An 11,981-nucleotide genomic window follows, 5' to 3' on the forward strand; every position below is an offset into this window, starting at 1 on the left:
AAAAACTTGCATCGACGTAACCCTTTACGACGAACCTTTTGTCACCTCCATAATCGAGAAACATATCCTTATTCCACTAAGTATAATTTTGACCGATGTCCAGTGATCTACTCCTAGATCACTATTGTACTCCCTTGCCAAACTCAGTGGTAGGGTATACAATAGATCTGGTACACAGCATGGCATACTTTGTAGAACCTATGGCTGAGGCATAGGGAATGACTTTCATTCTCTTTCTATCTTCTGCCGTGGTCGGGCTTTGAGTCTTACTCAATTTCACACCTTGTAACACAGGCAAGAACTATTTCTTTGACTGTTCCATTTTGAACTACTTCAAAAACTTGTCAAGGTATGTACTCATTGAAAAAACTTATCAAGCGTCTTGATCTATCTCTATAGATCTTGATGCTCAATATGTAAGCAGCTTCACCGAGGTCTTTCTTTGAAAAAACTCCTTTCAAATACTCCTTTATGCTTTCCAGAAAATTCTACATTATTTCCGATCAACAATATGTCATTCACATATACTTATCAGAAACGCTGTAGTGCTCCCACTCACTTTCTTGTAAATACAGGCTTCACCGCAAGTCTGTATAAAACTATATGCTTTGATCAACTCATCAAAGCGTATATTCCAACTCCGAGATGCTTGCACCAGTCCATAGATGGATCGCTGGAGCTTGCACATTTTGTTAGCACTTTTAGGATCGACAAAACTTTCTGGTTGCATCATATACAACTTTTCTTTAAGAAATCCATTAAGGAATGTTGTTTTGATATCCATTTGCCAGATTTCATAAAATGTGGCAATTTGCTAACATGATTCGGACAGACTTAAGCATCGTTACGAGTGACAAAATCTCATCGTAGTCAACACCTTGAACTTTGTCAAAAACCTTTTTCGACAAGTCTAGCTTTGTAGATAGTAACACTACTATCAGCGTCCGTCTTCCTCTTGAAGATCCATTTATTTTCTATGGCTTGCCGATCATCGGGCAAGTCAACCAAAGTCCACACTTTGTCCTCATACATGGATCCCATCTCAGATTTCATGGCCTCAAGCCATTTTGGGGAATCTGGGCTCATCATCGCTTCCTCATAGTTCGTAGGTTCGTCATGGTCAAGTAACATGACCTCCAGAACAGGATTACCGTACCACTCTAGTGCGGACCTCACTCCGGTTGACCTACAAGGTTTGGTAGTAACTTGATCTGAAGTTACATGATCATCATCATTAGCTTCCTCACTAATTGGTGTAGGAGTCACAGGAACAGATTTCTGTGATGAACTATTTTCCAATATGGGAGCAGGTACAGCTACCTCATCAAGTTCTACTTTCCTCCCACTCACTTCTTTCGAGAGAAACTCCTTCTCTAGAAAGGATCCATTCTTAGCAATGAATGTCTTGCCTTCGGATCTGTGATAGAAGGTGTACCCAACAGTCTCCTTTGGGTATCCTATGAAGACATATTTTTCCGATTTGGGTTTGAGCTTATCAGGATGAAACTTTTACACATAAGTTAATACAATTCTAGCATGAATAATAAAAATTTATCATGATATAAGGAAATAAATAATAACTTTATTATTGCCTCTAGGGCATATTTCCTTCATACCCATCTTACGGACAGTATCCTGGTAGATCAAGTTGAGGCTGTTGTCGTCGTCCATAAGGACTCTAGTAAGATGGTACCCGTCGATGATAGGATCGAGTACCAGGGCCGCCGAACCCTCCGTGACGGATATTGGTTGGGTGGTCCCTGCGATCAAAGGTGATCGAACAAGCCGACCATGGGTTAAATTTTGGGGCGACAGGCTCTACGGCGTAGATGTCCCGTAATGCGCGTTTGCGCTCCCTCTTGGGGATGTGAGTGACATAGATCATGTTCATCCTTTTCACTTCGGGGGGGGGGGGGGGGTTGTTTCTGCCCCCCGGTGTTCGGTGGGTGAGGTTCATCATCGTCCTTGCTTTGAGGTCCTTTCCCCTTATGCTCGGCATCTAACTTACCAGCCTGCTTGAAAACCCAGCAATTCCTGTTGGTGTGGTTGGCAGGCTTGTCAGGGGTGCCATGAATCTGGCAAGGTCGCTCTAGTATTTTGTCCAAGTTGGATGGACCGTGCCTATTGCCTTTGAACGGCTTCTTCCGCTGACCGGGTTTGGAGCCACTGAATCTGGCGTTTACTGTTGTGTCCACTGTTTCTTCGTTATTGTTCGGACGCTTGTTTATGTTGTGCCGTGGCCTGCCATTGCCATCCCTGACCTCAGAAGTGCCGGGGTCACTGGTACTGTTGCTTCTACGAGCCAACCGGCTATCTTTGCCCGCACAAAAGTGGGTCATAAGTGCGGTAAGAGCCGCCATAGTCTTTGGCTTTTCCTGACCAAGGTGTCGGGCGAGCCATTCATCACGGACGCTATGCTTAAATGCTGCTAAGGCTTCGGTGTCTGGATAGTCCATGATTTGGTTCTTTTTAATTAAGAACCGATTCCAAAGTTTGCGAACTGACTCTCCGGGTTGCTGTATTATGTGGCTCAGGTCGTTAGCATCCGGTGGCCGGACATAGGTGCCCTGAGAGTTGGCCCGAAAAGCATCCTCTAGGTCTTCCCAGCTTCCAATGGAGTTCTCTGGGAGGCTGTTCAACCAGTGCCGTGCTGGTCATTTCAGTTTTAGAGGGAGGTATTTAATAGCGTGGAGATCATCTCTGCGAGCCATGTGAATGTAGAGAAGAAAATCTTCAATTCATACGGCGGGATCCGTCGTGCCATCGTATTGCTCGATGTTCACGGGTTTGAACCTTTCCGGGAATTGGTGCTGCATTACCTCATCGGTAAAGCACATGGCGTGTGCGGCGCCTCTATATCGGGTGACACCGTGACGGAGTTTGGACGACATCTGTGTTCGGTGCTAACCCCGGAGTTGATTATGTTTGTCGTGCCAGGCTTGATGGCTGTCATCTTGTGTGGGGCACGTCCTCTTGATCCATAGATTGACCTGGTCTGGCCGGCTCTATTGGTCAGGTCCTGACGTAGGTCGTATGTGTAGCCCGGAGCCACTATCTCCTTGCCTCTATGGTGAGGGGGCGCGGGCCGGTGTTCGGCATAGTTAGCCATTTTGTCTCGTCCACGTGGTGGTCGGTCCTGTTGATCAGCCTGATTGTATTTTGACGGTATTGGCACAAGAGCCTCGTCATCGAATTGTGGAAGTAGCCTGCTTTTTGGGTAACTCTTTGCCGGGCGCTCAAAGCCATATCCTTCTTCGGCGGCTAGGACCTTAGTCCATCTGTCATTGAGCGTGTCATGTTCGGCTTTAATCTGCTGTTGTTTCTTTTTCAGGCTTCGCGCGGTGGCGATGAGCTGTCGCTTGAAGCATTCTTGTTCGAGGGGTTCCTCTGGGAAGATGAAATCTTCGTCACCGAGGCTGACATCCTCTTCAAAGACAGGTAAGTAGTTACTATCTTCCGAGTCTTTGTGATCGGCGAGTTCTTTGGGGCTGAATTGACCCTCTTCCCTTTCATCTTGCTTGAACGCAGGCTCCACGGGGTTTTCGGGGTCTTCGGCATTTTTCGGGGTGTCATTGTCTCCGGTGCCGGTGTTGCTTTCCCTTTGTCGACGCGACCGTGAGCGGCGCCGCTGACGCTGGTGTTTTGGTGGTTCATCGACGGGCTTATCATCATCTGGATCTTGAGTGCCATTGTTGTTCTTCTTCTCAGGGGTGTCCACCGTGTATACATTGTAAGTATAAGTGGCCGTCCAACACCCGGTGATGGACGGGTTTTGGCCTGTTTCGGCCTCAACATCGTCGTCCATGCCATCGATGTCTTCAGAAGCGTAGTCTAGCATGTCGGTTAAATCCTCGACAGTGGCTATTAAGTGGGTGGTGGGTGGGACGTAAAATTCCCTAGTCTCAGCCCCCAGTATGAACTGGGCGTAGTTCGGAGGTGACACCTCCGTGATGGTGAGAGATTGCATTAAGTCCAGCACCTCATTTAAGAGCGAGAGTTGGACAGGTGTCTGAGGATCTGCGGAACTAGATTCGGCGATAAGCGCTAGACCGATCTCGAAGGGCGCAGACCTCGAGAGTTCGGAGTTGGTGCCCAGCAGCGAGTTCGGCTTCCCGATGACGGGGGGAGTCCCTTTTGATTATGGGTCCGCCGACGGCGTAGTCGCCTCTGGGTCTCCGGCTATAAGCTCCATGATGGGAGTGAGTCCAGCAGGGTTCACCCTCCCGTCTTCGGACGAAGTGGTCTACCCCGGATCTAAGGCCGAGGCGGACACGAGCGTCGACCCCTGAACAGGATCTGACAGTAGATCCGGGGGGCCTCCTTCATGTGGGTGGGGAGCGGCGACCGAGGCCGTGAACCCCTCGAAGATCAGGTCTCCTCGGATATCGGCGATGTAGTTCAAGCTTCCAAACCTGATCTGGTGACCAGGGGCGTAGCTATCGACCTGCTCAAGGTGACCGGTCGAGTTGGCACGTAGCACGAAGCCTCCAAACACCAAGATTTGGCCAGGGAGAAAGGTCTCCCTGGAAACAGCGTCGTCGTTGATGACAAGGTGAGTCATCGATCCTTCTGTCGACAACACAACGGAACTCTCAATGAAAGCACCAATGTCGGTGTCAAAACTGGCAGATCTCGGGTAGGGGGTCCCAAGATGTGTGTCTAAGGATCGATGGTAAGAAGAGACACAAGGGACACAATGTTTACCCAGGATCAGGCCCTCTTAAAGGAGGTAAAACCGTACATCCTGCTTGATTATATTTTATGTGTATAGGGGTTACAAGAGTTGATCTACCTCGAGATCGTAATGGCCAAACCCTAGTTGTCTAGCCTATGGTTGTTCTGATAGCCTCTACGGACTAAACCCTGCGGTTTATATATACACTGGAGGGGCCTAGGGTTGTACAGAGTCGGTTTACAAGGGAAGGAAATAGTACATCCGGACACCAAACTTGCCGTCCACGCATATAGGAGTCCTATCCGGACACGGGGGATAGTATTCTGTTTTATCTTCACGGCCCATCAGTCTGGCCCATATCGAATAGACCGGACACCCGAGGACACCCTAGTCTAGGACTCCCTCAGTGATGTTTTTGCGTTGTTGCCTTATTGAAGACATTGCTCACATTTGGCCCAACTTTTTTTTCAAGTGTAAATTAAGGATTTAACCTTTGGTAGTTAGATTCGATGAAAACGGCACTTGACAGTTGTTCCCTTTCTGAAGGCACTGCTATTGGAGAGACTTTCTCATTGTCTTTGTAATGTCAAGAGATGGTTGGTGCAGATGATCGTTGTTGTAGTTTGTTGACCGCTGTTTTGATCGCTTCGGAGTTTTTTTCTTCCACCTAGGTAAAGTTTCAGTCTTGCATGACTTTGCTCCTTGTTGCGCTGAATTTCTAATCATGGAGGGTCTGGTGTGTTCTTATTATTTTGTATTCTTTTGTGCAACATTTTGAGTCAATAAAATCCGTCCTTTATCAAAATAAAAAACAATGGTATTTTTCAAATTGATTTATTTTTTAACCATGATAATCATTTCCCGTCTCCTACCGAAATTCATAAATCCCATGAATTTCAAGCGAAATTTCGAAAGTTTTCTCCCACGCAAACAAAGAGAGCAGGTATGAAGTGTCAGTTTGGCCAGCCCTAGCTTTCCTGTCCATAACAACTAGATTGTAAGTGTGGCTTGCTGCACCCCCGCACCCCTACCGGGTGCGGTCATACTGAACCTGGTAGGAAATACGGCTTGCCACACCCCTGCCGGTGCAGCCATATCCAACCTGGTAAGAAAGAAACTTGAGCATCGCATATAAAATAGAGCATAGCAAGATATAGGTTACACAAAAGCACCATCCATGAACCCACCCAAAAAATATAGACATTTATAATGCCTCACTTTTGATGGGAACTTAACCAAAAGAGGTATAGATAGTTATATAACAATAATGGTCCAGTACAAATAAGTTTAGTTACATGCCACATGTCAACCCAATCAGGACCAACCCCAGATAGCTCAGTAGTACACCATATAAATTTCAGGATAGAAAGGTGTGAAGGAGATGACACATAAAAGGAACTCCATGGCCATTGATATACCTCAAAGAAAGCAATTACACATAATATGATCCCCATTTAGAAAGTCAAGAGGAAAGTGCAAAAGACTTGATGCGAGTCATTTTTACAGAAGAATTTGCACTGAGGTTCAAATAGCTGTCGATGGAGGACGTCATTGTAGCTCATTGTATAATACAACATGAGAGGGTCATCGGTGTAGAGGCAAATGATTCCCAACAGCAATCGGCATGGAGATCCTTCCATCAGTAATCAAGTCAACAGTGAGATGCCTGTGGAAAAAGCATCCAAGTATAGATGTTCACTCTGCTGAATAAAAAAACATATGCCCAGTTATTTTTATGTGAAGTGCAGTATAAACTTAAAAGTATCAAGAGCTTGACACTGGTCTCAAAAGCCGAAACAATGTGAAGAGGATTATCTCTCCCCGGGAATTGAGTAAGGAGACAGTCACAACATACTCTTTGTAGAGTTCTATGATTTCGCTATCCAAGTGTTGTAGCTTTAACATTGGTGGAATAATAAGCTAAATGTGCTTCCTCCTATTCAGCAAAAATAAAAAATGCTACTCCCCAACCCAACACACAATTCCCTGTCAGACAACAAGCTTAATTTCAGTAGCCTAACTGGGTAGTTTAATTCATGCATACTCTGCAGATCTTAAAAAACTGGGTGATAAACATGGAACTGGAACGCGATCCTTAATCACAGTTGTCAACGTACCTAAAAGCAGAAACACTCCCACTTGAGCTAAGCAGTAGGCATGGTTGCTCCTGCGGGAGGCGGGGTTCTGGACGAAGAGGTTAAGTTGTCAGTCTAAAACTGTCGCTCATGCGAAGAAATAATACATGCAAACTAAAGGGAAATAAAGAAGAAGGTGCACAACATAGAAGTGGTACACAACACAAGGCAAAGATTATATATTAAAAATATAAGATTTTTCTAGTAGCAGGGGTAGAGGAGAATATTAGACTTATTTGACTAAGCTTTAAAGAGGGAGTGGGCCATAAATTCTTCAATCATAAATCGCCCATATATCAAATACAGTTTGGAGGCTTTCCGAAGACATTGATTATCTTGCTATATAAACACTGGAACATAGCAAGCACAAACTAAGGTAGAGAAAAATGAAAAATAGAGATGCTACCTGCAGGCGGCAGCTGTAGCATGGGGATGATCACAGAGCTTGGAGCAAATTTCTTGTTGCAAAATAAGAGAGCCTATTCCTAAAACACACAATAGATGCTATTCATTCCCATCCAGTCGTGTGTGTATCTGTTTTTCACTATGCAGTTTGATACACTGAGACTTCGCCTCCAATTCAAGCATAAGCACATGACAAATTGTATAGTGAACCTGAGTTTGATTTTCTGAAACCTGGAGCCTTCAATATTTGAATAAGAGAACATAAAGAAACAACTCTGCTGAGTAATCCTATATGGAGATCATATTATCTTTCTAGAGAAGTACAATGAAATGGATTGTGGAGGGATAACTTCAACATGCAAATAGTAGCCCTTTGAGCAAAAATTCTAGAATCTCTTGAAACAATCACGTCGGTCCGGTGTATGTGTATAGCTTACCTTAGCAACAGGAGGAAGAGGCAGTTAGAACTGCGCACGATTGCTCTCCTTCTTCCAAACTTCCTCTTCAGCTTGCCTCCTCTTTTTACAAGCAGTGCCCTGGCCATGGGGAGAAAAAAGTAAGCATTTACTGCAATAACCTATGTAAATTTCTTCAGTCCAAAGAACAAACAAATGTTATCTTCTTCGTATGCTTATAGATATTAAGGAACATGTTTAGAGCCGTTGGAAATAGAAACAAATATATTTGGACTATATCCAGTTGAAAATAGGAGGACGGGTAGCTACCACAATTTTCTAAAGCTAGCAACATAGAAAAGGACCACCCACCACTTGTATGTTACTGCTGAGTAAATCTAAAAAAATTTAATATAGAAGGTTCAGGCACATTTTCACACATCAGTTTGGCCATATTTAACCTGTACTAACGCAAAGAGCATAGATATTACAATACCAAACCTGCTGCCGGACCGGACGGCGGCGAGGATGCCGGCATCCACCCGACAAATCTCTCTATGAATCTTCTACATCAGCTGCTTGACCACCAACAACGACACCTCTGCCAAGCCACAAGAAAACACAAGCGATGATAAATTCCTGAACAGCGAAGCTCGAAAAGAGTGCATTGCAATTACATGGAAACAACAAATAGATGGAGCTAGCATCAATTTCAGGAATATTTTTGCAACAACGTGTAGTCATGCACAACACTATCAATTCTAAGATGCCTATGGTGTCCAGAGATTCATGCACTTTGATCAAACAGAGACAATATTGCAAGGCAGAAGATGAGGTGATGACTGCAAAACTTAACCAAAAAGGTTTAACTACGGAAGGAGGAGCGAGACAGATATATGTTGAGTAAGTGAATTTGGTATTTCATACATTACACAACAATATGTAATAACTCATGCTGCCTGTCAATGTAGGTACTGCATGCCTTTCATTTGCTTCATATGAACTGGCCAATTCCACACAAAAAATGGAAAAAACCAATACAAACATTAGACTTGGTAAGCCACAACACAAGCCCAAAAATGTAAAATATTACAGAACACACAGGAGATGCTAATATAATTGGACAGAAAGCTATGGAGCACACATTTGTATCATCTAGTATAAGCTGCAGCAGTGCAACCCATAAGAGCTTTAGTTGTGAACAACAAAAATTAGCTCTGTGCAGTGAACAAAGCATCTAAATGAATATAAGAAAGATGCAGCCATGCCAATATTGTAATTGGTACATCCACCGAAGACACAATCAAGAAACAAATTGCCCACATTCATAGTCATCATCTAATCCCAAACAGTGTACAAAAAGCTCAAGATTAAGACACAATTAGAAGAGAAAACCATAAGTCTAAAACAGAAAACCGGGGCAACGAGCAGGTGGCCGTCGGAGGCGAGGCCCACCTCCACCACCGAAACCCTGGCAAGGTACATCGATGGGGGCGACCACAGGAGGCGAGGAAAATTAGATCGACGAGGTGAAGCTAGTAGAGCTCGTCGAGGAGTAGCCATGTGTGTGTTGGGTGGCGCCGCACCTCACCGGAGCAGCCGGAATCGGCTGGCAATCGAGGCGGCAACAGTGAGGATCGAGCGAGAGAAGTACGAGAGAGGAAAAAATCTGGGCGAGCGAGAGAGTTTCATGAGTGTGTTAGGCACGCCCCCTCCCCTCATCCAACCACGGGCCAACCAGGCCAACCACGCACACAGGCAAAAGGTGGAAAGACGAAAATACGCTCGGCGGGGCTACGAAATCACAGGCGGTGGCACAAGATCTTTTACTGCTGGAGCGCGACGACGGGGCACACAAGACACCATGCCAGCCACGGCAACCGATAGGCGCGACCCACCAGGAATCGACCCCACGCATCAGCGAGGCGGCAAAGTAATTCCGGAGTAAACAAAACCAGTAAGAAAAACCGGATGGAAGCTACTATTCATTGTAGCAGTGATCCGGTTTGATCCAACAGCCGAGATCTCTCTCGAGGGAGATCCTACCGTCAAGAACGCATCAAGACAAAGATACGACGGTCAGGAATCCGGAGCGGCGAGGAGGCTGGGTGGCTCCTGCTATGCTTGTTTCTGGATTCACTCCCTACCTCCCCACTCCATTCCCCATTTCCCCATCCGTTCTAGTGCGCCGGCGGGTGGAGCATTGCGGCCAAATCTGCCGTCCCGCTAGCCGCCGGCCATGGAGGCCGCCGCACCGCCCGTGGCCAACCAGGGGGAATCCCATGGGACCGCAGCGAAGACGGCGCGGTGTGGCGACTCCGACGAGAGCGCCGCCGATTTCATCAGCAAGGTCCCCGATGCCGTCCTCTGCACCATCATCTCCCTCCTCCCCACCAAGGACGGCGGCCGGACGCAGGTCTTCTCCCGCCGATGGCGCCCCCTGTGGAGCGCCGCGCCTCTCAACCTCGAGGTCCGCACCCGTCACCCCGGCCCCGGCGTCCCCATCCGCACCTCCTCCGTCTTCCCCGATGCCGCCTCCGAGGTAATCTCCCAGCATCCTGGCCCCGCCCGCCGATTCTGCTTCCACGGCCTCTGCCCCGGCGACCTCCACGACCAGGCGGAGACCTGGTTCCGCTCCCGAGCCCTCGCCAACCTTCAGCAGCTCGATGTCGGCTACGCGTTCTGCGATGAACGTAATCCGGGGAGAAACCCGCTGCCGCCATCGGCGCTCCGCTCTGCGCCTACCCTCCTAGCTGCCAAGATCAGCTGTTGTGATTTGCCCCGAGAGATGGTGCCGTCCATGGGCTTTGACCTCCTCCAGCGTCTCTCCTTGATCTCCGTTTACATCTCAGCGGACGTCTTCCGCGGACTGCTCCCTGCTTGCCGTGCCTTGGAGAGCTTACACATGTCCAACGTTCTTGGCACGTGTTGCCTCCATGTTCGCTCGCCTACTCTTAGGAGTATATGCTTCCGTGACACCTCTGGTAAAGCAGAGCTGGTCATCGAGGATGCGCCTCGCCTTGTGAGGATACTAATGCCTTTTGGTATCCGAGAAAATTGTGGTACTATCCGGGTAATTTGTGCGCCTAAACTGGTGATATTGGGCCCTTTGTTACCTGTCGTCTCCAAGCTCCTCCTAGTCTCCCAGGTAGCACCAGCATCATCCTTGAACCTTGCATTTGGCACTCCTAGCTAGTTTCCTACACGGAGATAACTATTTTTTCGATGTTCATTGTTTGTTTTCTTCAGGGAGCGAGTTCAGCCGACTTGGCAAACTCGATGCACACCGTCAAGATTTTGGCTCTTAGGTGTTCCGGGTATGCATTGGATGGAGTTCTTAATATCCTTAGGAGGTTCCCCTGTCTCGAGAAGCTCTATATCATTGTGAGTGCTCATCTTTGCTTGCTTTATAACTTCTGATTTTATTGACATCCTGTTTGCTACTGCTTCAATACAGAGACGCTTGACAGATTCTTAATATCCATTTTGCAGTTTCACAAACACTACGAGACGGATGCAAAAATCGAGCCTCAATATGACCGACTATATCCAATTGAATGCCTTCAAACCCATCTCAAAACCGTGGTGTTTGAAACATTCGTGGGCCATGATAAACAGCTTGAGTTTGCCAAGTTCTTTGTTTTGAATGCAAAGGTGCTAAACAAAATTGAATTTGAAGGAATATATGGTGCCACAAACGATGTATCGCTGGCTTATCAACACACGCTGCTACGAGTGGAAAACAGAGCTTCTCGAGATGCCCTATTTGAATTCAATAGCAGATATCGCAATACTGCGATTCATCTCCGCAGGCATATCCATGATTTGTCAGTGGCTGACCCCTTCGAACAGCTATAGACAGGGTTGATGCCTGAAGATTGCGCTGTTCTTAGGGGTCTTGTGCTTGTTTTGCAGGCGATGTTGATGTCGAATAATTGCACTGTCTTCCGCATAGACCTGCTCTTTTTTCTAGTCTAAGGTTCCTCTGTAATTCAAGTACCTTATGAAGGTACCCCTGTTAAAACTGCAAGAGATGCTTTTAGATGCAAAAAGAATGCACTGTGAAAATTTCATATGACTTTGAATTTGTACCTGGAGACAGCTTGTAAGTGGTAGCCCCATCCTCCTAGGGTCTTATCCTGCACAATTGTTTATGGCTTTGCTCTGCCTAAGCTGTGCTAGGAACACATCCCTGTGTCGAAAACTTCATTGTCTTTTCAGTTATCACATAGAAAAGCGCGAGATGTTTGCTTGCTGATTTAGCTTTCTTCGAGTGTTCATACAGAATCTGTTTGATGCTTACAAAGGTCAACCTGCAGGCTAGGCCCCTATGCATTTCTAGCTAGGAAGGAGAGGTTTCTGTTATTGTCT

General features: G+C 46.5%; 1 protein-coding gene and 1 long non-coding RNA gene across 6 annotated transcripts; one reads left to right on the forward strand and one right to left on the reverse strand.

The window, feature by feature from the left end:
- Positions 1-5,913: 5,913 nt before the first annotated feature.
- LOC120968185 (uncharacterized) lies at positions 5,914-9,585 on the reverse strand. 5 transcript variants are annotated; one of them, XR_005762386.3, is made up of 5 exons: positions 9,066-9,573; positions 8,112-8,211; positions 7,653-7,751; positions 6,793-6,859; positions 5,914-6,341 (listed from the first exon to the last, which is right to left on the reverse strand). It is a non-coding gene; the product is annotated as an uncharacterized lncRNA (long non-coding RNA). The 5 variants fall into 5 exon arrangements; XR_012189699.1 differs by having other exon boundaries at positions 8,107-9,585; XR_006666390.2 differs by having other exon boundaries at positions 5,914-6,375; positions 8,112-9,581.
- A 119-nt stretch (positions 9,586-9,704) lies between these two features.
- Positions 9,705-11,685, forward strand: LOC109742743 (putative FBD-associated F-box protein At3g50710). Its single transcript, XM_020301842.4, has 3 exons — positions 9,705-10,758; positions 10,860-10,994; positions 11,103-11,685. Exons 1-3 carry the CDS (start codon positions 9,850-9,852, stop codon positions 11,466-11,468), a joined length of 1,410 nt encoding a protein of 469 aa, XP_020157431.1. The 5' UTR covers positions 9,705-9,849; the 3' UTR covers positions 11,469-11,685.
- Positions 11,686-11,981: the final 296 nt, after the last annotated feature.

This window comes from Aegilops tauschii, chromosome 7 (genome assembly GCF_002575655.3).
Source record: "Aegilops tauschii subsp. strangulata cultivar AL8/78 chromosome 7, Aet v6.0, whole genome shotgun sequence".
NCBI lineage: Eukaryota > Viridiplantae > Streptophyta > Magnoliopsida > Poales > Poaceae > Aegilops > Aegilops tauschii.

Coding starts and splice junctions, on each gene's coding strand:
- LOC109742743 (XM_020301842.4), top strand. CDS start 9,850: ATGGAGGCCGCCGCACCGCCCGTGGCCAACCAGGGGGAATCCCATGGG. Junction 10,759..10,859: donor AGCTCCTCCTAGTCTCCCAG/GTAGCACCAGCA, acceptor TGTTTTCTTCAG/GGAGCGAGTTCAGCCGACTT. Junction 10,995..11,102: donor TCGAGAAGCTCTATATCATT/GTGAGTGCTCAT, acceptor TCCATTTTGCAG/TTTCACAAACACTACGAGAC.